At 38.8% G+C, this 26,230-nt stretch overlaps 1 protein-coding gene and 1 long non-coding RNA gene across 3 annotated transcripts; both read right to left on the minus strand.

Annotated features, from left to right (window-relative positions):
- Positions 1-6,416: 6,416 nt before the first annotated feature.
- On the minus strand, positions 6,417-25,373 carry LOC111098683. Of its 2 annotated transcripts, XR_005369203.1 has the most exons (5): positions 25,321-25,373; positions 23,332-23,445; positions 17,233-17,340; positions 6,699-6,742; positions 6,417-6,457 (listed from the first exon to the last, which is right to left on the minus strand). It is a non-coding gene; the product is annotated as an uncharacterized LOC111098683 (long non-coding RNA). The 2 variants fall into 2 exon arrangements; XR_005369204.1 differs by lacking the exons at positions 6,417-6,457; positions 6,699-6,742 and adding an exon at positions 7,638-8,506.
- On the minus strand, positions 11,924-12,152 carry LOC119863900 (COP9 signalosome complex subunit 9). Its single transcript, XM_038556387.1, has one exon. It carries the CDS (start codon positions 12,120-12,122, stop codon positions 11,949-11,951), a length of 174 nt encoding a protein of 57 aa, XP_038412315.1. The 5' UTR covers positions 12,123-12,152; the 3' UTR covers positions 11,924-11,948.
- Positions 25,374-26,230: the final 857 nt, after the last annotated feature.

The raw sequence follows: 26,230 nt of genomic DNA on the forward strand, positions 1-26,230 counted from the left end.
CTCCTATGCATGAGGATACAAAGATAGATAGACGAAATGAGCTGGTGTTTTAACTAGGTTAAACTATGTATCTCAACTAAAAACTAGCTCCAATGATCCTAATTCAAACAACCAACCATTAAAAAGAATGTATAAGACAATCAAGGAGGGACACCTGAGTGGCTCGGCTGTTGGGCATCTGCCTTTGCCTCGAAGCGTAATCCTGGAGTACCACATCAGGCTCCCTGCATGGAGCCTGCTTCTGCCTCTGCCTGTGTCTCTGCCTCTCTCTCTCTCTCTCTCTCTCTCTCTCTGTCTCTCATGAATAAATAAATAAAATCTTTAAAAAAAAAAGACAATCAGGGAAATAGGGACACTGACTACAGATTTCATGATGTTAAGAAATTTATTGCTTACTTCTTTTGATGTAATAACAGTATTGTGGGGTTTTTAAAAAAGAATATTTATCTTTTATAGCTCCATACAAAAATATCTACAGATGAAATGATATGATGTCAGAGATTTGATACAAAATAATTTAGTAGTAGAAAGAAGGAATGGAGAAAAATAGGTGGGTAAAGATGAAACAAGACTGGCTGTGAATTAATATTTGGAGAAGCTGGGTGAAGAGAATAGGGAGTTTCATTACACTATCCCCTATTCTTTTTTTTCTGTTTAAAATTTTCCATTAAAAAGTTTTATTTTTCTGGGGCACCTGGGTGGCTCAGTTTAAGCAGCTGCCTTCAGCTCAGGTCATGATCCCAAGATGCTGGGATGGAGCCCCATGTCAGGCTCCCTGCTCACTGGGGAGTCTGTTTCTCCCTCTGCCCCTCCACTCACTTTCTCTTTTTCTCTCTCTCTCTCGAATAAATAAATAAAATTTTTTAAGTTTTATTTTACTGTATATAGATCTAATCAGTGTGACATTGTAAATTTCAAGGGCTGGGAGTCAGAAAGATCAACATGCAAATACTGGTTCATCACTAACCAGTTAGGGAATCTGGGGCAAGATTCTTAAGCTCACAGAGTTGCTTCTCCATCTTTTAAATAACTAACATGTTACCTCACAGTGCTACCGAGAATTAAAAGAAATAATACTGGGGCGCATGGGTGGCTCAGTTGGTTGAGCATCTGCCTTCAGCTCAGGTCATGATCCTGGAGTCCCAAGATCAAGCCTCTCACATCAGGCTGTCTGCTCAAAGGAGAGTCTGTTTCTTCCTCTTCCCCTCATCCCACTCATCTTCTCTCACACTCTCTCTCTCAAATAAATAAAATGAAAGAAAGAAAGAAAACCTCAGGGTGCCTGGGTGGCTCAGTTGATTAAGCATCTGACTCCTGATTTCAGTTCACCTCATGAGCACAGGATCATGAGATAGAGCCCTGTATCAGGCTCTGCCCTGGGCGTTGAGCTCGCTTGAGATTCTCTCTTTCCCTCTCCCTCTGCCCCTCTCCTGCCACCCCCAATCATCCACATGCCTTCTCTCTCTCTCTCTCTCTCTCTCTCTCTCTCTCTCGAAAAAAAATAAAATAAATAAAATAAAATAAATAAAATAAAATAAAATTTAAAAGAAATAATATCTCTAAAGCACCTAGCACCGTGCCTGACATATACTAGACACTTGGTAGCTATTATTATAATTATAGAAAATACTGAAGACATATGCATTTCAAAGAAACTTGGAACAACATGTTCTGAGATTTCAAAAGAAATCTCAAAGCAGAATGAAATGAACCAACAAAGAAAAAAGTGGTAGCCTTTCACAGAGAGCCAGAGGTTAGAACTTATCTTCCTAGGCAACAAGACAATTATTCGAAACACAAAAGGAACAACTTTCTATTTATCTCATTTCTAAGGTAACCATTGTATCACTAGTGAAATAGTTCAGGAGTAAATTGCACATGGTTTGCAAGGTCTCAGATTCCATTCTGTTTTCATATGTATTTGAACGAGAAGGAGCAAAGAAATATGTCCTTGACTGGCAAAGAGGAGAATAAAATCCAGAATATATTTTTTACATCTTTTTCTAATTTGTTTATACTGCTTTCAGATTTCCAATATGAAAATGGATTTTTATTAGACAACTATGTTTAGAATTTGCTTTCTTCTATAATAACTTAACCCAGCTATTGGCTTCACAATCTCACCATTCAAACCAGAGCTCTGATAGATACACTGAATTCCGTTTTCTCCCTCCTCTCCCCCACACACTTGGAACTAATTCACAAGTCCAACAGCTTCCTCTCTCAGATATCTTTTGAAAGTGCCCCTCCAATCTATAATTTCATTGTCAGAGGCCAGGTCTTCAGCATCTCACAATCATGTTTTTGCAGCAGCTGTAAAACTAGTTTCTCTATTTCTAGTTTCTTCTTTTTGTTTTTTTTTTAAAGATTTTATTTATATATTTATTTGAGAATTTATGTATTTATTTGTGTTTTTATTTCTTTTGGGTAAAGACCTAGAAGATAAGCTAGGTTGTGTAGTAAGTACATGTTTAATTTTATAAGAAACTGTCACATAGTTTTTTCAAAGTGGCTGCACCATTTTATATTCCACCCACAATATATGAGAGATCCAGTGGCACAAGATCCTTGGCAGCAGTAAGTAGACTGTAGTAATATCTCACTGTGATTTTAATTTGCATTTCCCTAATGACTAAAAATATTTTCAGTGTTTATTTGCCACCCGCATCTCTTGCTTTGTAAAATGTCTGTTCAAATATATTGCTGATTTTTTTAAATGTATTGTCTGTTTTTTTTATTATTGAGTTGTCCAAATTCTTTGCATATTAAAGGAATCAGTCTTTTATTAGATAGTGTTTATAAATGCTTTTTCCAGTGGCTTCTTTTTTACTTTCTTAGCAGTGTCTATTGAGGAATAAGAGTTTTAAATTTTGATCACACCTAGTGTATCAATTCTTTCTTTTCTGGTCTGTACTTTTTGGATGCTATTTGAGAACTATTTGCCTAACTCAAGTTCACAAAGATTTTCACACGTTTTCTTCTAGAGATTTTATAGTTTAAGTTTTATACTTAGATCTATGATCTATTCTGAGTTACATTTTTAAAAGGCTGAGAGATATGGGTCAAGGTTCCTATTTTTATACATATACATCCAGCATATATTTTCCCAGCAGCATGTGTTTAAAGTCTATCCTTTCTCTATTCAACTACCTCAGCACATTTGTCAAAAATCAATTGACCATATATGAGTTGTTCTATATCTAGATTCTATTTTAGGAGTTAGACAACTTTTCCTGTAAAGGGACGGATAAATACTTTAGGCTTTGCAGGCCATACAGTCTCTATTACAACCATTCAACTCTATCATTACAGCACAACATGTAAAGAAATGAGGCTGGCTATATTTCTTTGTTTTTTTTTAAAGGTCTAGTCACTATATGAGTTCTCTTTTTTTTTTTTTTAAGATTTTATTTATTTATCTGAGAGAAAGAGAGAGAAGAGAGAACAAGCAGAAGAGGGACACAGGGAGAAGCAGACTCCCCCCAAGCAGGGAGGCCATGTCAGGGCTCGATCCCAGCACCCCAGGATCATGACCTGAGCTGAAGGCAGATGCTTAACTGACTGAGCCACCCAGAAACCCTGAACCTGACTATATTTCAAAATAGGCAACGAGCTAGATTAGGGCTTGAGAGTATAGTTTGACAATTTTTGTCTAGTCTGTTTCATTAATCAGCATCTATCCTTTTATCAATACCACACTCTTTTTTTAATGATTATTTTTGCTTCCATTGCAATTATTTTTTTTTTAAGTTTTGTTCATTTATTTTAGAGAGAGAGAGAGAAAGAGAGAGTATGAGTGGTGGAAGGGTTAGAGGGAGAGAGAGAATCCCAAGCAAACCCGCACTGAGTGTGGAGCCTAATGTGGCACTTGATCTCAACACCCTGAGATCACAACCTGAGCTGAAATCAAGAGTAAAATGTTCAACAACTGAGCCACCCCAGTGCCCCGATACCACACTATCTCAATTACTGTGGCCTGTAAGGGTTTTTTCTGGGTTTTTGTTTTTTCTTTTTCTTTAAAATTTTTATTTAAATTCCAATTAGTTAATACACAGTATAATACTAGTTTCAGGTATAGAATGTCGTGATTCATCACTTACATACAACAGCCAGTTCTTTTTTTTTTTTTTTTTTTTTTTAATTTTTTTTTTAATTTTTATTTATTTATGATAGTCACACACATAGAGAGAGAGAGAGGCAGAGACATAAGCAGAGGGAGAAGCAGGCTCCATGCACTGGGAGCCCGACGTGGGATTCGATCCCAGGTCTCCAGGATCGCGCCCTGGGCCAAAGGCAGGTGCTAAACCACTGCGCCACCCAGGGATCCTCCCCACAACAGCCAGTTCTCAACACAACATGTACCCTCCTTAATATCCATCAATCATTTAACCCATCTCCCCACCCATCTCTTCCAGCAATCATCAGTTTGTTCTATATAGTTAACAGTCTGTTTTATGGTTTGCCTCTCTCTTTTTTTTTACCCCTATATTCATCTGATACATTTCTTAGATTCCACATATGAGTGAAATCACATAGTATTTGTCTTTCTTTCATTCATTTATTTCACTTAGCATAATACTCTTAGTCTCATCCATATCATTGCAAATGACAAAATTTCATTCTTTTTTATAGCTGAATAACATCCATTATATATTTTTTTTTCATCAGTCAATGGACACTTGGGCTCTTTCCATAATTTAGCTGTTGTTGATAAGGCTGCTATAAACATCAGGTTGCATATATCCCTTTGAACCATTATTTTTGTATACTTTGGGTAAATACCTAGTAGTACAATTGCTGGATCATAGGGTACTTCTATTTTTAAATTTTGAGGAACCTCCATACTGTTTTCCAGAGGGGCTGCACCAGTTTGCATCCCCTCCAACAGTGCAAGAGGGTTCCCCTTTCTCCACATCCTTGCCAAAATCTATTGTTTCCTGTGTTGTTAATTTAACCATTCTGATAGGTGTGAGGTGATATCTCATTATAGTTTTGATTTATATGTTCCTGATGATGAGTGATGTTGAGCATCTTTTCATGTATCTGTTAGCCATCTGGATGTCTTCTTTGGAAAAATGTCTGTTATGTCTTCTGCCCATTTTTTAATTGGATTATGGTAAGTTTTGAAATCAGGTAGTAGTGTGATTCCTCCAAATTTTTTCTTTTTTCAGAATTGTTTTGACTATTCCTTTGTTTTAGCCATTATTTTGCAGAATTGTTTGTCTATCCTTTGCTCTTCCATTTATGTTTAGGATTTACTTGCCTCTTTCTATAAAAGAAAAGGTTTGCCGAGGGTGCCTGGGCGACTCAATCAGTTAACTCAGTTAATTTCAGCTCAGGTCATGATCTCAGGGTTGTAAGATCAAGCCCTGCATCAGCCTCTGTGCTTGGCATGGAGCCTGCTTAAGATTCTCTCTCTCATTCTCCCTCTGCCCATCCCCTACCTTACTTCCTAAAAAAACAAAAAACAAAACAAAAACAAACAAACAAAAAAAAACAACACTGCTGGAATTTTTATTAGGATTGTGCTGGATCAATAATCAACTTGGGAATGATTATCATCTTAACAATCTTGAGTCTTTCAATCCATGAACACAGATACTTCTTTCTATAGAGATCTTTATTCTATCATCAATATTTTATAATTTTCGGCATACAAATCTTACCCATATTTTGTTAGATTTATACATAAGTATTTAATTATTTCAGTCCTATTGTTAAGTGATTTTTTATTTTAACTTCAATTGTTCATTGCTAATATATAGAAATATCATTGATTTTTGGGTATTGATCATATATTCTGCAAGCTTGCTAAATTCACTTATTAGTTCCAGTAGCCATTTTCTAGATTCTAGGGGTTTTTTTCTCTAGACAATCATATCATCTGTAAATAGAGACAGTTTTATTTCTTCCTTTTTAATCTCTTTGCATTTTTTTTCTCTTCCTTATTGCACTGGCTACTACCTCCAGTGAAGTATTAAATAGCAGTGGTAAGAGTATCCAGTTCTCCTTTGTCCCTGATCTTAAGGGAAAGCAGTCTTTCATCATTAAGTATGATGTCTGTGAAGTTTTTCATAGATGTTCTTATTAAATTGAGGAAGTTTCTTTCCATTTCTGCTTTACTTAGAATTTTCACCATGAATAAATACTGAATTTTGTTAAATGCTTTTTTGGCTTCTATTGAGATTATCAAACAGGTTTCCTTCTTTAGTCTATTGATATGATGAATTGCAGTGATTCAGTTTCAATATTGAGCCACCTTGCCTTCCCTTGCTCAGGATGTATTATATTTTTTGCCTAAGATTTGATTTGCTGGGCAGCCCTGGTGGCCCAGCAGTTTAGCGCCGCCTGCAGCCCAGGGTGTGATTCTGGAGATCTGGATCAAGTCCCACGTTGGGCTCCCTGCATGGAGCCTGCTTCTCCCTCTGCCTGTGTCTCTGCTTCTCACTCTCTGTGTCTGTCATGAATAAATAAAGAAAATCTTTTAAAAAAAATTTTTATTTTAAAGATTTTATTCGCTAATACTTTGTTGGGGATTTTTGGATCTATGTTTATGCAGGATATTGGTTGTTAGTTTTCATTTTCTTGCAATTTTTGTCTGGTTTCAGTATCCGGGCAATGCTGAGCTCACAAAATGAATTTCTTATGTCAACCTTCCCACTACAAATTAGACAGCTTTTCAATTTTCACCCACTTACTTGATGAGCATTTTAAAACAAAGCAGTCTCTTCAAGGTGACTTCCTATATGAAAAAGAGTGTGCATTAGCAAGACCTCTTTTAGGATATGGATGCCAAGCAATAAACTAGACATACTCATTGGTTTAGTAACTGGCTCCAGAACCCTAAGCCCTTTGTATTAAAGAAAAATTCTAAGCCTCAGCACAATTGTATATTAGTGTACCTCATTAATTTCTTACTGGTTTACTAGCTAAAACACATGTTAAATCAGATTGAGGCTGGGTCTATGTAATTGCTAATCTAATTCTTCTTTCCAAAGACAAAAACAAAAATCACTTTCATCAGAAAAAAATCTCCTTATGGGCAGGGTATATAATTTATTCACCTTTGCATTTGCAATGCTCATAAAAAGCTTGGAAAATCTTGGACATTAGCATAATTTATTTAATAAATTAATGAGTACTTTAAAAATGAAAATGAGGCTTTTGATTTTTTAGTTCAGCTTTTCCTTGTACAAAGCTCTTATTTTACAATAGAATACTGTTGGAAACATAATGTATGTCATAAACACTAAAATTTAAATCTTTCACTGCAACTAGAAGCATTTAATTTGCCTTCAGATTTTATAGGAGAAAAGCCAAATGTTATTAAATGTAAGTAATAGTTATTATTGAATTTTCTTTACATGAAGGCTGTAATAAACCTGAAGATTATGTTGAAAGCTTAACAAGCTCAACTTTCCAACTACACATATATTTTTTTATAATAATACACATATATTAGAAAGTATATTGTTGAGGGCACCTGAGTGGCTCAGTGTTTGAGCACCTGCATTTGGCTCAACCTAGGTCATGATCCTGGGGTCCTGGGATTGAGTCCCACATCAGGCTTCCCACAGGGAGCCACTTCTCCCTCTGCCTATGTCTCTGCCTCTCTCTCTCTCTCTGCATCTCTCATGAATAAATAAAATCTTAAAAAAAAAGAAATTACATTGTTGGTATACATATTCCCTCTGCAAAAATAATCTTTTATTTAGGACTTCAAAATCTCCACTAACTGGGATGCCTGAGTGGCTCAGTGTTTGAGTGTCTGCCTTCAGCACAGTGCGTGATCCCTGGGTCCTGGTATCTAGTCCCACATCAGGCTCCCACAAGGAACTTGCTTCTCTCTCTGCTTGTGTCTCTGCCTCTCTCTGTATGTCTCTCATGAATAAATAAATAAAATCTTAACAAAAAAAAATCTCCTTTAACTTTCAAAATAACCACAACTTTATACTTGTGACAGCTCTGTATGTAAGACAAAAAATCCACATGATGCTTTTTTAATATGTATATACATAATGCATCAAGACAAAAAAAAAAAAAAAGCTAACTCATCAGTTAGTTGGCCTACACTACAATGACATCTACTGGCACAAGCAGGACTCAGCACCCAGAGTTAATCTTCAAAATGACAGAGCAGTTTGGAATCTTCCCCTATGATTAGTGATAACCTGAATTATACCAGCCTGAATTTCTTAAGAGATCATAAGTTTTTGAGCTATCTCTAGCTCAACATGGCCTGAGATTGGGGGCTGGACAAAGAACCTGAAGAGAATGGAGCAGGGCATAAGAGAGAGGAGGATTAGAAGAGTTGCAGGGAGAACCTGACTGATATGGCAGCCATGTAGGAGAGGACACTTGGTCAGTTTTTCTTCTACATAACAGAAGCCTCCTTCTATGTTACAACGAATAGTTCTTCCTCTCTTGGAAAATCTCAGGATTGGAGAACTGTGACCATGGACCCTTCTCCACAAAAGCACTCAAGATGCTCTGGATCTAACTGTACCTTTTGCAAAAGAGAACATTAATAATTAGAATAAAGCATTTAAATGCAAAAAAATGTATGTTTGTCACATTAAAGATGCTCTAAAATGTGTTGAATGATCATGAACATAATCGTCCATAATCTAATCTTTTAAAAAGCCTGGAATCTGAGCAATACTCTAAGAGTTAATTAGCTTTAATAATAATAATAATAATAATAATAATAATAAAATAATAATAATAATAAAATGCTCTAAAATGAAGACTCTGTCTTTGTGGTTGATAAACTTCTCTTAAAATCTAACAATAAAAATAAGTCTCATATTTCAAAAAAAAATCACACACAATTTTACACACAATCACACAAAAGTCTCAATCTGATCTGTAAACTCTTGGTTAAGAAGGTGGCTCAGCGATTTGACACCTGCCTTTGGCCCAGAGCACGATACTGGAGTCCGGGGACCGAGTCCCGCAATGGGCTCCCTGCATGGAGTCTGCTTGTCCCTCTGCCTGTGTCTCTGCCTCTTTCTCTCTCTCTCTCTCTCTCCGTGTGTGTGTCTGTCATTAAAAAAAAAAAAAAAAAAAAAAAACAGATCAGAAGTTACCAAAGTGTTTTGAGACACTTTAAAATGCATGTAAACAAATTAAAACAACAGTGAGATGTCACTATGTACCTGTTGGAATGGCTGAAATCTGAAACATTAACAACATCAATTACAGCAAGTATGTAGAGCAACAGGAACTCTCATTGTTGGTGGGAATGTGAAATGTTACAGTTTGACATTCCTTATAAAACTAAACATATGTGTGACCAAGCACTCATACTCCTTGGTATTTACCCAAGTGAGTTGAAAACTTATGTCCGCAAAAAAATCCATGTGCAAATGTTGACAGCAGCTTTATTCACATTTGCCAAAACTCAAAAGCAAGCAACCAGGATGTTCTTTAGTAGATGAATGGATAAACAAACTATTATATATTCATACTTCAAAATATTATTCAGAAATAAAAATAAACGAGGTGATTGGCTGGCTCAGTCAGTAAAGCATGCAACTCTTTTCTTTTTTTTTAAGATTTTATTTATTCATGAGAGACACACAGAGAAAGGCAGAGACACAGGCAGAGGGAGAAGCAGGCTCCATGCAGGGAGCCTGATGCAGGATTTGATCCTAGATCTCCAGGATCATGCCCTGAGCGGAAGGCGGATGGATACTCAACAGCTGAGCCACCCAGGCATCCCAAGCTTGCAACTCTTGATCTCAGGGTTGTGAGTTTGAGCCCCATGTTGGGTGTAAAATAAAATCTTACAAAATAAAATAAATAAATAAATTGTCAAGTCACAAAAACATGGATAAGCCTTAAATGCATATTGCTAAGTGAAAGAAACTGATCTGAAAAGGCTACATACTTTATATTTCCAACTATATGACATTCTGGAAAAGGTAAAACTATGGAGACAGAAAAAGTTTAGTAGTTGCCAAGGGTTAATGGGGAGGGAAGAATGAATAGGTGTAGAACGAGGATCTTTAGGACAGTGAAACTATTCTGTATGATACTGTAATGGTGGTTACATGTCATTATACATTTGTTCAATCCATAGAATGTACAAAACAAAGAGTGAACCCTAATGTAAACTATGGACTTTAACAGTAATAGATTAATACTGGTTCATTAACTGTAATAAATGTGCCACACTAATGCAAGATATTAATAATAGGAGAAACTATGAGGAGGGGGGAGGTGGTAAGGAGGAAGGGAAGTATATAAGAACTCTCTACTTTCTGCTTGATTTTTTGAAACCTAAAACTGCTCTTAAAATAGCCTATTCCTATTAATTTTAAAAAGAAAAAAATAAACTTTTATTATATTGACATTGAAGGATCTCTTTATTACAGGAAAAAAAAAATGCATGTGGTCCCATAAGGAAGGAATTGAACAGGTTTATGTTCCCATGTTTTCCTCTGCTACAAGTTTAAATGACACATAATCTATGCCAGGAGTTTATTTTATGTGTTTGTGTAAGCAAGTCTCTCTAACAGAATGTTATTTTGCTATTATTTTGCTATTGCCCTAAGGAGAAAAAGACTTTTTACTTAATCCTTGGGTTGATGAAATTAAACATTTCATTTGGTGTGCTTTTCATTTTGATGCCCCTTAGGACTGGGAATTGCCTTTCTCAGAAAGTACTATAAATCAACCGTGAATTGCTGGAGTGATAAAGGGAAAAAGAATGATTCCATTATAGCTTCTGCCAAGAGCTCTCAGGCATATCTAGCAAGGCCCTGCCAAGAAATGCTTAATAGGCTGGTAGGGAGTTCTACTTCTTGAGTCCTTGTGAAAAACTGAAAATTGCTTTTGGCCTGTCAGTTCCATTCTAAAAAGGCTTAGGCTTTAAAATTGATTATCATTTTATCCCAGAAGGCAGAATGGTGGGCCAGCAAATCATGATTTCTATATGCCCTCATCTGAACTCCTAATACTTACCAAAGGGGAAATATTTTTCATTCGTTTCCATAAAACTCAAAGGGAAGTAGACATTTGGGCAACAGCTTGAGTAAGTTCAAGAAAGAACTTTATCTTCTGGCCTGAATTATTTGGAGTTTGGGTCCAAAAGTAAAAATTTCACAAAATAATAACTTTCTACCTTTAGGATTGAGTAGGCCTAACCTTAGCAAACAAAAAAAAGCAATTGTAAGATAAGATCATAGTTGTAACTGTTCATATTATTCACATTAAAAGATATTATTTTGGTCTCATGCTATTAAATGTGTCTAAGGAAAAGACCCTGTCCCAAATGAAGACATAAAACCAAAGGAAGTGAATCTCTGTACCCCCATGGAGGTACCTTGCACTCAGCTTGCTCGGGCATACCCTAATGCATATACAAAACTTAGTCTATTGGAGCTTCTGGGAGAGAAGCAGACTATGTGAGATGTGGGGAGCCTTAGAAAGTCTCCTACCAGACTAACCTCTGGTTAGAAATCCATTTATTTATCTTATTTCGTAAATTGTAGTTCTGGTTACTCACTATATATTGCAGTTATAGAGATCACAAATACTCTTGAGTGAATTCATTTGTCCAGATTTCCCTCTTCTGTAGCATCTGGCTAAGAATGGAGCCCTAAAGAAATCACATACTCTTTTCTTTTTTTATTGAAGTATCATTAACCTTCAATGTTATATTAGCTTTAGGTGTGCAATATATAACTCACCAATTCTTTTTATTTTATTTTTGCATCACTTTTTCTTTTAACTGAAAGACAAAAGTTGGTCACATTCAGAGATTAGCAGGCCTCATGCAGATATTTAAAACCATCCTTCTCTTTCTTGGTAACCACCTCCTAATTTTAAGTAATGTCCACAAGTTCTTTAGAGCCATCTGGAATTGTCCTCTGCGGAGCTCCACCACAGCAGTACAGTGCAGTACAGGGCAGGCATGAGCACACGTGCTCCTGGATGGCGTCTCACTGGATGTCATCATCATCAAACAGATCTTCAAAATCATTGAAAAAGTCTGCGTGAACTGCCTTCTCGTTGGCTGCCAAGTCCATCAGGAGCCCTGTGCTACCTCCTGCCTCGTCCAGGTCCACGTAGGGCCCGGGGCCCTCGGGGAACATCTCGTCCGCCGCCGGCTTCATCTCGCCGCCAGCGCCCTCCTAATTCAACAATTCTATACATTACCCAATGCTCACCACGAAATGTGTAGTCACCATACAACATTATTACAATGTTATTGGCTTTATTTCCTTTGGTTTACTTTTCATCTCTGTAACTTATCTATTTTATAACTGGAAGTTTGTACTTCTTAATCCCTTTTATTTATTTTGTCCATTCCTCACCCCTCTGACAATCACCAGTTTATTCTCTGTATTTAAGAGCCTGTGTTTGTTCATTTGTTTTGTTTTTTAGATTCCACATATAAGTGAAATCATGGCATTTTTATTTCTCTGACTTATTTCACTTAACGTAATATCCTCTAGGACCATCCATGTTGTGCAAATGGCAATATCTCATTCTTTTTTATGATTAGTTATATTCTATTTTGTGTGTGTGTGTGTGTGTATGCCATACCTTTATCCATTCATCTATTCATGAACACTTGAGTTACTCCTATACCTTGGCTATTGTAAATGATGCTGCATTAAACATAGGGGTGCATATAACTTCTTCAATTAGTGTTTTCCTTTACTTTGAGTAATCATCTCTTATATATCTATTGAAGAGAGAGGAGGAATAATTTTGGAAGAAGAAAGAATTGGGACCCTCAGAAGATTGCCCAATCTACCATAGCAGTAGCCATTCTCCTTCAAGATTTTTATTATAAGTAGCAACGGCAAGGAGGCATGCATCTTTGCCTCCTACTTAATATCCAGATTCCTTTGCTGAGATATTCAGAAGACAAAATACTTAGTGGATAACTGTTATCTTTCCTAACATTCCCTCTTCCTTTAGTTCTTAAAACCACATTTTAAGTGTGGCACTCCTTTGGCCAGACGTTAATTTCAAATACTACACTCAGATCTAGTTATCTTTAGGGCAGAAGAGTCTGAGCAACTATACTCAAAGCAGCATCAACCTGATTTTACTAATCCCTTGTTATCAACCAGACCTATCAAAATAGGAAGAAATGAGTATAGAGGAAGAAGAAATGTTGTAGACATAATGTTACAAGCAGGTCTTATTCTTAAAACCCATTTATTAACACAAGCATATATAGGCACAGAGAGTCTAGAATTTTGGCTCAGATCATACAGATATTTAACGAGCAGAGGCAGGATTCAAACCCAAACCCATCTGATTGAAACCCACATTATTTCTACATCCTCTCAATGAACCATTAAATTTCAGCCACTGTTTTAAGGGCTTTCTATCCATTAACTCATTTAATCTTCCCTGAGGCTCTGTGAAGATGATAGCAATATTAACCCTATTTACACATGAAGATAATAAGGCAGTAGCAGCAGAAATAATTTGCAACTAGTAAACAGTAAAGCTTGGGGTTGATTCCAGGTAACCTTGAAAATACAATACTGCTTCTCTTAAACTGTAGTTCAAGAATTGTCTTCTTATGCATAGATCAATGGAACAGAATAGGGAACCCAGAAATTGATCCACAGCTATATGGTCAACTAATCTTTGCAAAGCAGGAAAGGATACCCAATGCAGGGGGAAAAAAAAGTCTCTTCAACAAATAATGTTGAGCAAACTGGACAGCAACATGCAAAAGAATGAAACTGGACCACCTTCTTACTCCAGACACAAAAATAAATTAAGATTAAGGATCTAAATGTGAGACCTGACCTGAAACCATAAAATCTTAGAGGAAAGCATATAAAAAAGTTTATAAATTTAAAGATTACATACATGCTTAATAGTATTATTACAGATGACCAAAAATTAGTACTGTCATTAAAGCTCAAGATATTCCAAGGAATCTTTTTTTCTTATGAAATCACACAACTTCCTTTGAGCTCATTGAAGGGATTTTTTTCCTCCTGGATACCCTTTACTGGTGGATCTTCCCCAGATCTTTCTTCCACATAATCCCTTACTTCGTCACAACATTTGGAAACTAGCATTCTTTCCGGGGTCACTTCTATCTTGAGCTGGTCAACTTCCATCCATGGATTCTAACATCCATGGAATAATTGAATCACTATATTGTTCACCTGAAACTAATATTACGGTGTGTGTTAACTAATTGGAATTTATTATTTTTTAAAAAAGATTTCACTTATTTATTCATGAGAGACACAGAGAGGTAGAGACACAGGCAGAGGGAGAAGCAGACTTGTTGCTGAGCAGGGAGCCTGATGCAGTACTCAATCCCAGGACTCTGGGATTATGACCTGAGGGTTTAGCCACTGAGCCATCCAGGTGCCCCAACTAACTGGAATTTAAATAAAAACAAACAAACAAAAAAAGGAGTTTCTCCTTACAAATGAATTTTGAATTCCTCCTAAGTTTCAGTCAGTTTCAGCCATTATAAAACATCTGTCTTCCTACTGCCTTTCCCCACTCTGGTTCTTCATCTTTAGCAGATGATGTCATGAGCTTAATGAAAGCAACACTCCATAGTCATTAAGCGGGCTCAGTAGAGTCAGCAGATAGGATACAGAGCCTATCTCCCAGCTGTGTGAAATTGGGCAAGCCCTATAACCTCCCAAATTCTTAGTTCTGTTGTCTGTAAAATGAGATATATTCAACACTATCTCATGTAATTATTGTGAAATTTAAAAAATGCATCCGTGTATAAATATTCTCAGCCCAGTGGCTGGCACCATTCAATAAATGGTACATATCATCATCATCATCATCATCACTGTTGTAATTATATCAATCTGTGTTACTATTATACTGGGAACACAAAACATGATGATGAGGATGCTTGCTAATTTTATCATATATTTGTGTGCTTTTCCAAAGGAAAGTACTCAGATTTCCAATCCTGTGAAAAATGACTCATTGTTCTTTCTCAAAAACATTTGAAGCAAAGAGTGGGAATTTGGAACAATAGTATGCTTTATGTTAAAACACCATGTACCAACGAATGGCAGTTATTTCTCACAAGTGCAAACTCAGAAATTTGAATCCAATTTATTGCATTAATCCATGGGGCAGGGATGAGAGAGGAGCCTTAGCTATTAAGGAGGATCTTCTCCAACACATAAGAACAGTGACTCATCAGAGTAGCCTTGCTCACACAGATCCACCGTTATGAATCTTTGGCATAGGATCCTATAACAGGCATTGTAGATCCAAGTGCTTTTTCTTCCCGTCTCCATCACTACTAGAATGTCAAATTTGTCCAAGTATCAGATAGCAATATGCTCAGGGAAGGTTGACTCTGTCTCCAGGAATGAATCATAAGCAGCCAAAGCCAATCATGGTATTTCCATTTCCCTTCATTTACATTGGCTTAAGGATGAGAGTATGACACAACAGGGGGGTCAATTAATTTTAAGGAAAAATCAGCTGGGAGATAGTAAAAAGTTGTTCTTCCCTGATAAAAGAGAAAGTCATATGAGAAGAAAACCCTTTCCTTTTGCTAGTGTTGTCAGATGAGGGCAGAACATTTTGAATAGTGGCAGCTATCATGTGACCATGAGAAGAAAGCCAAGAGAAATGCAGCCTAACTGACCAAGAGCTCAAGTATCCTTAAGCTTCTGAGACCTTCCACTTCTAAATTTCTTTTCATGTTAGATAAAAGACTCCTATTGTTAGTCAGATAATCTGTTACTTACCCATCTTCTAATTAATTCAAGCCATAATCCATTTGGTTCTAAGCTAAAACCATTTCATGGGAATTAAGAGAATTCCAAAGCTCTCTATGTAAAGGATATGAGGCAATAACCAGTACCCAATCACATCATATTGTCATATAACCCCAAATTCCCTCATACATTAAGATGAAAAAAGAGTGAAAAGAAGATGAGCTTTAGAGTGAGACAGGTATGGGTGTGCCTGGGTGGCTGAGTCAGGTAGGTGTCTGCTTTCAGCTCAAGTCATGATCCCAGGGTCCTGGGGTCCAAGCTCCATATGGCTTCAGGCTCCCTGCTCAGCAGGGAGTCCACTTCTCCCTCTGCTTCTGCCCCGCTCATTCTCTCTCTCTCCTACTCTCTCTCAAATAAATAAATAAAACCCTTTTAAAAACTATAGAATGAGATAGGTATGAACTTGAATCTTGGCTCTGCCATTTACCAGCAGTGCAAATTTAAGGAAATTATTTAACAACTCCAAGCCTCATTTTTGAAATGTGTCATACGGAAAGAACAATACTTACCTGGTAGCATTTTGTGGTAAGGGTCATATAGAAATACAGAGAAAACATTCTGTTACTTAATCTCTCCGTTGAATATGCAGACCCTGGCACATGGAGGGCCTTAATTGGATGCCTGTGTAATTTATTATTTAAACTGGGGTTCATTCAGGCAATCAAGACTTACAGTCATCTTAGGCTTCACAAGTGCACTCTCTTTCTTGCCCCCAACTCCCTCTCTGTCTCTTTGTCTATCCGTCATCAATTTAGAAATAATCTTATTTAAACCCTTCATTTTTGCATGCAGGTATTTCCAGCTCCTCCTGCCACTTTCCTGGCCAAGAGAAACTCAGTGCTCTCTCCAGGATTTCAGTGACTTTCCACCTCGGGACCCCTCAGGTCCAGTCTCTAGTGGCCTCTGAAGCAGTTCCCACCACACATCACATTACCTCTTATGTCAAACCTGTCACCTTCTCTAGTTTCCACAACATCAAAATCAAAATCGCCCACATATAATATTCCAGATCAAGTATATTCCACCTAAGATTTCAGGGGAGACAGGGAGAGCTTACACTTAAGTAACCTAGGCACTTCATTCTTAAAAGACTCCTGGTTTGGGTTGCTACCATGGACTTCTGCTGGCTTTGCCTAATTCTGGCCTTTCTCTTGCTGCCTACTTTCTCCACTTTGTTGCCTTCATCTCCCCTTCCCTGTCCTTCCCCTTGTATGATAGAGCCTACCCCTAGCCCCAAATCTTTTTTTTTTTTTTAAGATTTTATTTATTCATGATAGACACAGAGGGGGCTGGGGGCAGAGGCACAGGCAGAGGGAGAAGCAGGCTCCATGCAGGGAGGGAGCCTGACGTGGGACTCGATCCCAGGTCTCCAGAATCAGGCCCTGGGCTGAAGGTGGCACTAAACCGCTGAGCCACCTGGGAGGCCCTCCAAATCTTAACCATAGCTCACATGCAAGCCCTCAGCAGGACTTACCTTCTCTCCCAAGTGTGGCAGACATACTCTGTCTGTAATAAACCTGTGGCCAGGGCTTAAGAAAAGCAACAGAGCCAGCATCCGTGGAAAAGCTTTACCATCTGAGGTCTGAAGGAGAGAGAATAGGGAGCAGTTACTAAAACCAGAGGGCCTATATCGGAAGGACTTCCTGACAGGAAGACCCAGCCAGCTTTAGCTTTGGTCACTTGAGATGGAAGGAGCGAGAGTAATAAATACCCTGACCTCACTGTCCTCCTCCCTATCTTCAGCCAGTGCCCTGCTTTTGCTGAATTTAACCAAAGCCAGAGAGAACAGGGGTCCTTTCTAGGGCAGTTCATCCAGGCTAGCCTCCCAGGGTGAGGAGGGTAGAAGAGAGTAGAAAGTAAATCAGTAGGGGGCATTCAAAGAAATCTGGCACAGTGGCTTACCCAGGGAGTGGGTGACAGAAATGGGACAAAGACCAGTGCCTCTGGCCTCAAGTCCCATCTTCCTTGGCCAAAAGCAGGGCAGAAATAATGGAGATGACAGGGTATCCAGGAAAAGAAAAATTTACTAATCGCAGATAGTGCTCCTTCTCCCTTCTTGTAAGCAGAGTCCAATATATAGTGAATACTCAATAAGATTTTACCAAATGAGGGAACTAAGTGAATTATGAAAGAAGTCTGACCACCTCACCTTCTGCAGGGATTTAGTGAGGCATGTTCACAGGCTCCACTGCCCTCCACACCCATGAACTTCCCTAAAACTGTCCCACCTGCTCTGAGCAGGCCAGCAGCCTTGGGCCACCAAGTCTCAGGCTACTCAGTTCTGACTCTCCAGCCAGCAGAACTAGATAAATGACCCCAGCATCTACCAAGCCCTGTTTATCCTCAGGTATACTATCACCCAAAAACCAGCCTCTGATCACCCAAAATACAGAACAACATTAGAGGCTGCAGCCAGCCCTGGTTCTAAGTTCTTTCTTTTTTTTTTTTTTAAGATTTTATTTATTTATTCATATGAGACAGAGAGAGAGAGAGAGAGTCAGAGACACAGGCAGAGGGAGGAGCAGGCTCCATGCAGGGAGCCTGATGTGGGACTCGATCCCGGGACTCCAAGACCACGCCCTGGGCCAAAGGCAGGAGCTAAACTGCTGAGCCACCCGGGGATCCCCCTGATTCTAAGTTCTGTATAAATTGTGTACCCAGATCCTGGTGAGCAGGAAAAACACTAGTTCAGAAGTTGGCTGAGCTGGGTCCCACTGCCTTCTCTGTCATTATGGTGTACATTCATTTATTCATTCAACATCCTCTACTGAGAACCTCTCCTGTATCCAGCATTGTACCATGTGCTGGGATTATGATGATTTTTAAGACCCTGTATCCATCTTCAAAGAGTTTATACTAACCAGCTGGTGGGCCCTAGACAACTCACTCAACTTTAGCCTTTCCATCTGAAAAATATGAATGAGAGCACCCACTCCTCTTCTCTTTATTTTTAATAGCATTATTTTATTTTTTTAAGTAGGTTCCACACCCAGCATGGAGCCTCATGTAGGGCTTGAACTCATGACCTGGACATCAAGACCTGAGCCGAGAACAAGAGTCAAATATTTAATGGACTGAGTCACCCAGGTGCCTCTAATAGCATCATTTTACAGATGGATTTCACAGGGTTGTTATAGAGCAAACTAAAATGACTTACAGGAAATTCCTGGAATAAAGGTAAAATTCTGTGCAAATACCCTCTACCATGCAAAAAGAATTAAAATGCTTTTTTTTCCCTTTGAGCAATTGCTTGAATGGGAAATATCCTTTAACTTGAGCATATTACAAAAAGCAAAAAAGTTATACGTATGTGATCATTATTCCCAGATTATAATTATCCCAGATTATTATTGTTATCCTCAAATGCTGGCAACAGAGAACTGAATCATTTTTGTTTTAAACATGTGACAACTATATTATAGAAAGCAATTTGGGAAACAAATACATTATATATTTGTATTATATACTCTTTCTATAAGGAGAGTGTTTAGTGATTCACTATATCATGCCTCCCTTTAATAAACAAGTATTTCAATCCTTTCTGTAGTTTGTTTTAGAGAAACAATTTCTAAAATTTCCAAATATTGGGAAGCCTGAGTGGCTTAGTCAGTTGAGCATCCAACTCTTGGTTTCAGCTCAGGTCATGATCTTGGGGTCATGAGATCCAGCCCCCACATTGGGCTTCCCACTCAGTGGGGAATCTGCTTGAGATTCTCTTTCCCTCTCCTTCTGCTGCTCCACCCACTTTCTCTCTCTCTCTCTCTCTCTCTCTCTCATAAATAAATAAATAAATAAATAAATAAATAAATAAATAAAATCTTTAAAAATTTTTTCCAAATATAAATTTTTTTAAAAGATTTTATTTATTTATTGATGAGAGACACAAAGAGAAGGCAGAGACATAGGCAGAGGGAGAAGCAGGCTCCATGCAGGGAGCCCAATGTGGGACTCCATCCTGGGACTCCAGGACCACGCCCTGAGCCGAAGGCAGACACTCAACTGCTGAGCTATCCAGGTGTCCCCCAAATATAAAATTATAACATTTGTTGAACAATCCAGACTCCATGGGAAACAAACAGAAAACAGCATAGTTGTTTTTTTTTTTTTTTTCTCCCCACTGCCCTTGCAAATCCTCTCTAATTGTTCCTTTCTGCCCTTTGGATAAAAGTTTTAGCATATCTCATAACTTTTCTAACCCCTCTCAGGCAATAAAGAGATGTTCCTTTTTTTTTTTCCAAGTCTTAAGTAACCCAGTTCAGTGAAATATCGAAACCCTCAACTCTCATCTATCTAATTGAAGATGTCTCTTGTCCCTCCTTTCTGCTCAGGTGGAATTAGAACTAGAACGCACAGGGGTGCTGCCTCAATTTCCTCTATCTCAGGTAATCCTTTCGCACATCTGCTGGCTGCAATTTAGCACCCCATATGGTACAGGTATGGGCCGGGGGTGCAGAGAAGGATAAGGGCAGGAATGGTCCCACGTGACCAATACAGTTGTATCTGGGTGTGCAACTTTCCAAATGCATGCTCTTTCTCTCTGGGATACCATTTTGGCCTCCTTGGTGAAGCTCCAGGCCTTATCCTTGTACCTTTCTTCCTCCAGAATCAGTGATCTCCACTTCCCTTGATGCCTTCTCCAGCTGCCTGCCTACACTTCAAGGGTCATTGGCAGCCTCTCCCTGCTATGGTTGCCTCGCTCTTGTTGGAAGGCCCTTTGGGGCACAGCCTCTTGCAAGACAAAAATGTAAACCACACCCAGGTTTAATCTTCAGGGTCCTTCCCTGACCCAGAGGAAATATGCAGGTGCTCTTGACCTGCTGAAGCACTTTTTACCCTGTCAGACCCAGGTGCAGCCTCTCAACTTCAGATTATTCAGCTGTGAGTCCAGCGTCAGTCTGTGTGTCCCTCTGACCCTAACATGCCAAGTGCTACATATGGCTCCACTGAAACTATTTCACTTAGCTCCAGGTGAAGCTTCAGTCTCTCCCCTCTGTGTTTTCCTTTCTTGGAGGCAAGAAAAAGAAATGCATAACATCCTGCACCCCTTTCCAAGCCCCCTTTAACTTTAATGCTTCTCATGCTCTGAAATAGTCTGGGAGTGGGTCATGAGCTGATGGCAGCAGAATAAGGCAATACTGAAGTAGCCTAGCCTTTGCTTTAGGGCATGAGAGCACTTGGTATCGTATTCTTTTTGGCCTTTGAAGCTTCTGCTGAAACTCCAAGATAACAGGAAAAGTTCACTTAATATCCAGTTCCCAAAGCATATTATAGTATTATTTAATAGTATTATATATATTAGTACATAATATATACTAGTATTATAGTATTAAATAATAGCTTATTTAAGCTTGAAAAATTAATATCTTCTCTCAGAGACTCTTAAATAGCCCTTCTGGGGGTGGTGCTCACTCCCATCTAGTTGAGGAAGATCACTGTTTTATACATGAAAAGCAATATTAAATTTCCTTGAGGTTCTCCTTGTGGCTTCATGCATCTTTGAATCTACCTAAATTCAGTGCCTGGAATTAAAGATCAGGAGAGACCTCTTCCCAGATATAACAAAATTTCTAAGATTGGTGAGCTGTACATGGTGGTTGAATTTGACAAGGTTTACAGCAAAAACTGACTCTTAGGCCCTCTACTGTTAGGGTCCCTTAGGTTCACAGGACTGTAAAGAATTTGTCTACGGGATTAGTTAAGACCTGAGCTTTGAGACATGGTTCCAATCACGTTTGCTTTGCTTTTCTTATGACTAGGAACATCTTGGCGTTGGGATGCTCATTTAAGGCCATGAAATAAGGCCAAGGTAACTGTATCATAGAGATACAGAGAGATCTGAACCTACAACTTTAGCCTCACTGGCCTTCTGTTCATGCCAACTGGGTTCCTATTGCAAAGACTAGTGAGAAATGCAGCGGGGTCCCTGGAACGCTGTTTCTCCCTTTGTCCCAGAATGGTTCTAAAATAGTCGCAGCTCTTCTCTTGACTGGATAATCAATCCAAGAGTCCAGATTCTCCCATAAAGTGTACATCAATAAGATTCTGAGTTTTTAAAGGGTTTTAAAGGCCCAGGGAGATATATGAGAGAGATAAAATCTTCTACTAAGGAGCTTGTAACTCTTAGAGTATCGCTCCACAGGGCATGATGCTATCAAAGTGTCTTGTTATCAAGGTGTCTCTGTTAGCCTAGGTGCCAGCTCAGTAATAGAATAGAAGCAGTAGATGCAGTGTTTCTTTCTCATTGGAAAAATCAGTTCATTTCCCAGATCTTAGCAAGTCCTGGTGGAGTTGGGGATTGTATTGAAATCTCCTCTAAGAAGTTCTATAGAACTCTACTCTGGATAGGATTTGAGAAGCTAAATGGTATGTATGACATGTTTTCCATTTCCTAAAAGCCCTAAAGAGCAAAAGCAACATTAATTCTGCAATTTATGGCTCCTGTTGGAATAGTGCTCCCAATCTTCCAGGGGCTGTCAACAAAGGGAAGAGGTGTTACCTCCTTCTGAAGTGCTTAATGAGCAGCGGGTCATTGTTCCAAAGTTGCTTATCCCGGGGCCTGGCCACAGAGAGAGGGCACAGGGAATCATGACAACACAAATGAGACTTCTTTAGATCAGAGATTAAGCGTGAGTGACAGATATGACAAGGATACCTATTGTCTAACCTACACGGACAGGTAATTTTGAGATCACTATTTTTCTTTCCTACTAGATAATTCTCATCATTCCTGGCTGCCCCCTTCCTAGTCCCCAAAATACACACGTATAAAAAGTTCGTGGCTCTTTACAAGTGAATATCAGCTTTCATGTCCTGTATACTCTAGATTCTTCTCTACTATGTTTGCCTAAGAAGATCATAGATCTGAAAGTGGAAACAAATCTGACTTTCTGAAATATTATTTTCAACCTGAGTCCTGACAAATACAAAGTGTCAGTGTAACAGCAGGACTTTGAAACATCCACATGCTCTTCTCTTTTGCTCTGACTAGTCATGAGTTTCTCTTTAACAAGCTAAAAGCATCCCTCTGGGTACCTGTTGTGGGAAGGATGGTAATTATGAATGAAAGGAATAACAGTCAGCTTCTGACATGTAAACTAGTATTTTGCAATAAGAAACTGTCAAGATGAAAGAGATTTTCTACATTTCTTTGGCTCCACTTAACATGTTAAAAACTAGACTGGGCAAACCAAATCATAGAACTTTTCCTCTGTTGCCTATAAAACCATACCAAGAAACTGGTAGAAACAGAATGGTGGTAGAAAAAGAATGTGATGAGAAGTAGAGTAAACCTTTTTCTGGTAGTCTAGGGGATCATGAGAAAGAAAAGAGGGTCAGAGGAAGGGAAAGGTGGACAGTGAGAAGCTCATGCTCCAAGGTGGTCATCTTACCAATGTGGGATTCTGGGAGAGCTACATTGAGTGACTTCATCTCAACATGAGGTCCCCCAGCATGTTGAGGAAATTCGGTAGCTGGGGTCCATGGGAGAAATGGAGAGGTCAGAGGGGAGAACCTAATTCATACTCCAAAGCAGACCTTGGTAACATGGACACATTGTTGAGAGCCAGCAGCCTACCTTGTGACCTGTTGTGGCAATGGGAGAGATGATCCCACAGTAGAAGTATTCAGGATTCAGCCTGGCCAGGAACTAGATGGAAGGAGACTTCAAAAGGTCTACAGCCAAAGAGAGCTGAAATGGGCCCAAGCCAACAAGAAGGGTAATTAGGCCTTTCTGCACCGGAAAAGAGACAACTTTAGCAGCTACTGAAGTTTTTAGCCAAAACTTGGATGAACTGACCAGTGCACAATCAAGAACCAAGACAAGGTCATAGGGATCCCTCTCCCTACCCATACTATAAGAATACAATAAGCTATACTCCTTCCCCATGTACTCTCATATAAAAGGCCCTAGAAACTCTTAGATAAAAGAGCAGTAAGGAGTAAAACTGTGGGAAATCTGAGAATTACCTAATGAGGTGGCTTAAATTACTGGATCAGAATTCACTTTAAACCAGATTAAATCACGTTTGTTTGGTTTTGTTTTATCTTTCCCACCACCTGCCAGGCCACAAGACCAACTCATTATAGACAAAATAAAGAAAATAAATCTCCTTTAAGTTTCCGTGTCATTCGTAATTTTGCAATCCTGTTTCAAAAACACTAAGATCAAATAATGTTAAGTTCACATCATATTGCATTTGACCGCATAATAATAATCATTCACTACTCAGAACTTTGTTGTAGATAAAGTCTTCTATTTATGAGAGGCTTTTGTGTAACATCTAATATTTTGATCTAATATGTGTATTAATGTGATTACATTATTTGCTCAGAATTTCCCTGCCCTCCCTCTTTTGCCACAGTTTACTGTAGGCAGAGCATTCCTCCCTACCTCTTTGACACTGGCCTTGGCCCTGTGACTTGCTTTAGACAATGGAATGTGGACAGAAAAGAGTGCCTGTCAGTTTTGAGCCAAGGAATTACAGTAATCACCTGTTTCCACTTTCCTCTCTTGCACTTCTGCCATCTGCCTTAAGAAAAGCCCTGAGTAGCCCACTGGTCCCACAAGAGAAACACATGGAGCATGTCTGAATTCAACTCAACTCTGAAAGAGAGCCACCCAGACTGCCTGAAGGCCATAAATATGAAATAAGTGACCTCGGGGTTACATTTTATACATCAGTATTGCAGGAGAAAACTAACTGATGCGTTAAGAAATTAGCATTTATTTATTTATTTTTAAAGATTTTGTTTATTGAGAGAACATAAGCAAGGGGATGGGCAGAGGGAGAGGGAAAAGCAAACTCCCCACTAAACAGGGAATCTCGACAGAGGGACCCAGGACCTTAGGATCATGACCTCAGCCAAAGACAGACACTTAACCAACTGAATCACCCAGGCCCCCCTTAGCATCCTTTTAAATACTAAGTGATGAACGTTATCCTAAACATTTACACACTATTCATACAACTGATAAACCAAATGACAGATGTAACAAGTTAAAATTTTCCAGATATTCAAACATTGATTATAAACTTATTTAATTATATTCTCTAAATAATTACTTAAAATCACAAATTTAATGTATCAAATTCTTATAAATGTTTCAAACAACTTAGAAATAAAACAGATGCACAGTATAATATTGACTACCAGGACTGCAGGATTTGCTTCTCAATTGGATTTGGAATCTGATCACACAGTCTAATGATTCTACTCCAAACCACTGGTTATCAAATTAAACCTCTACTATATAAATCTTCCTCAACTTATGATGTGGTTACATCTCAAAAATAGCATAAGTCAAAAATGCATTTAATACACCTAACTTAGTAAATATCATAGCTTAGCCTTGCCTACTTTAAACATACTCAGGGGCAGCCCCGGTGGCCCAGCAGTTTAGTGCCGCCTTCATCCCAGGGTGTGATCCTGAAGACCCGGGATCGAGTTCCACGTCAGGCTGCCTGCAAGGAGTCTGCTTCTCCCTCTGCCTGCCTGTCTCTCTCTCTCTCTGTCATGAATAAATAAATAAAATCTTTTAAAAAAATAAAATAAATAAACATACTCAAAATCTGACTCTTGGTTTCAGCTCAGGTCGTGATTTCAAGGTCGTGATCTTGGGGACATGAGATTGAGCCCTGTATCAGGTTCCACACTCAGGGTGGAGTCTGCTTCAGATTCTCTCTCTTCTGCTCCTGCCACTGGTGGTCTCTCCATCTTTCTCTCAAATAAATAAATAAACCCTAAAAAAAAAAAAAAGCGTACTCATGTTAGGAGTTAGTTAGACAGGTGGTCAGGGCCAGGGTCCCTAACAAGAAAATATGGAGTCAGAACAGCTCATATAAAACACCAACATCCTGTTTTGCAGCTTAGACAGGACCACACTAGCATTCTGTTTTGCAGCATTTGCAGAAATGACTTCTGTAAAACATCCTAAAATAAGATAGCTAACCACAAGGCATTTGTCCTTATCACGGACAAGGGGCAATTAAGACATAAGACACCAGGTGTCAGCCAAAAAGACCATCAGCATGTAGACATTAATCTAATAGGCAGACGGATATGTGATCAAAGCCCTGATTGGCATGACTCAGCACACCCTGGTTGCTTAAGATAGTTCCACAAAGGAGCTCATAAAAACCCCTAAACTGAGAAACTCCACAGGCAACCCTCTCAGTCCCCTCCCTCTCAGGGAGCTTTGTACTATTGCTCAATAAACCTTAACCTCGGGATCCCTGGGTGGCGCAGCGGTTTGGCGCCTGCCTTTGGCCTAGGGTGCGATCCTGGAGACCCGGGATTGATCCCACGTCGGGCTCCCGGTGCATGGAGCCTGCTTCTCCCTCTGCCTGTGTCTCTGCCCCTCTCTGTGTGTGTGTGACTATCATAAATAAATAAATAAACTTTAACCTTTGCTTTGCTGCCCACCACTCTTACTGTCTGCTCTATGTCTTCATTCTTCCAAACAGTGTGACCAA

Source organism: Canis lupus, chromosome 14 (genome assembly GCF_011100685.1).
Source record: "Canis lupus familiaris isolate Mischka breed German Shepherd chromosome 14, alternate assembly UU_Cfam_GSD_1.0, whole genome shotgun sequence".
Classification (NCBI taxonomy): Eukaryota; Metazoa; Chordata; class Mammalia; order Carnivora; family Canidae; genus Canis; species Canis lupus.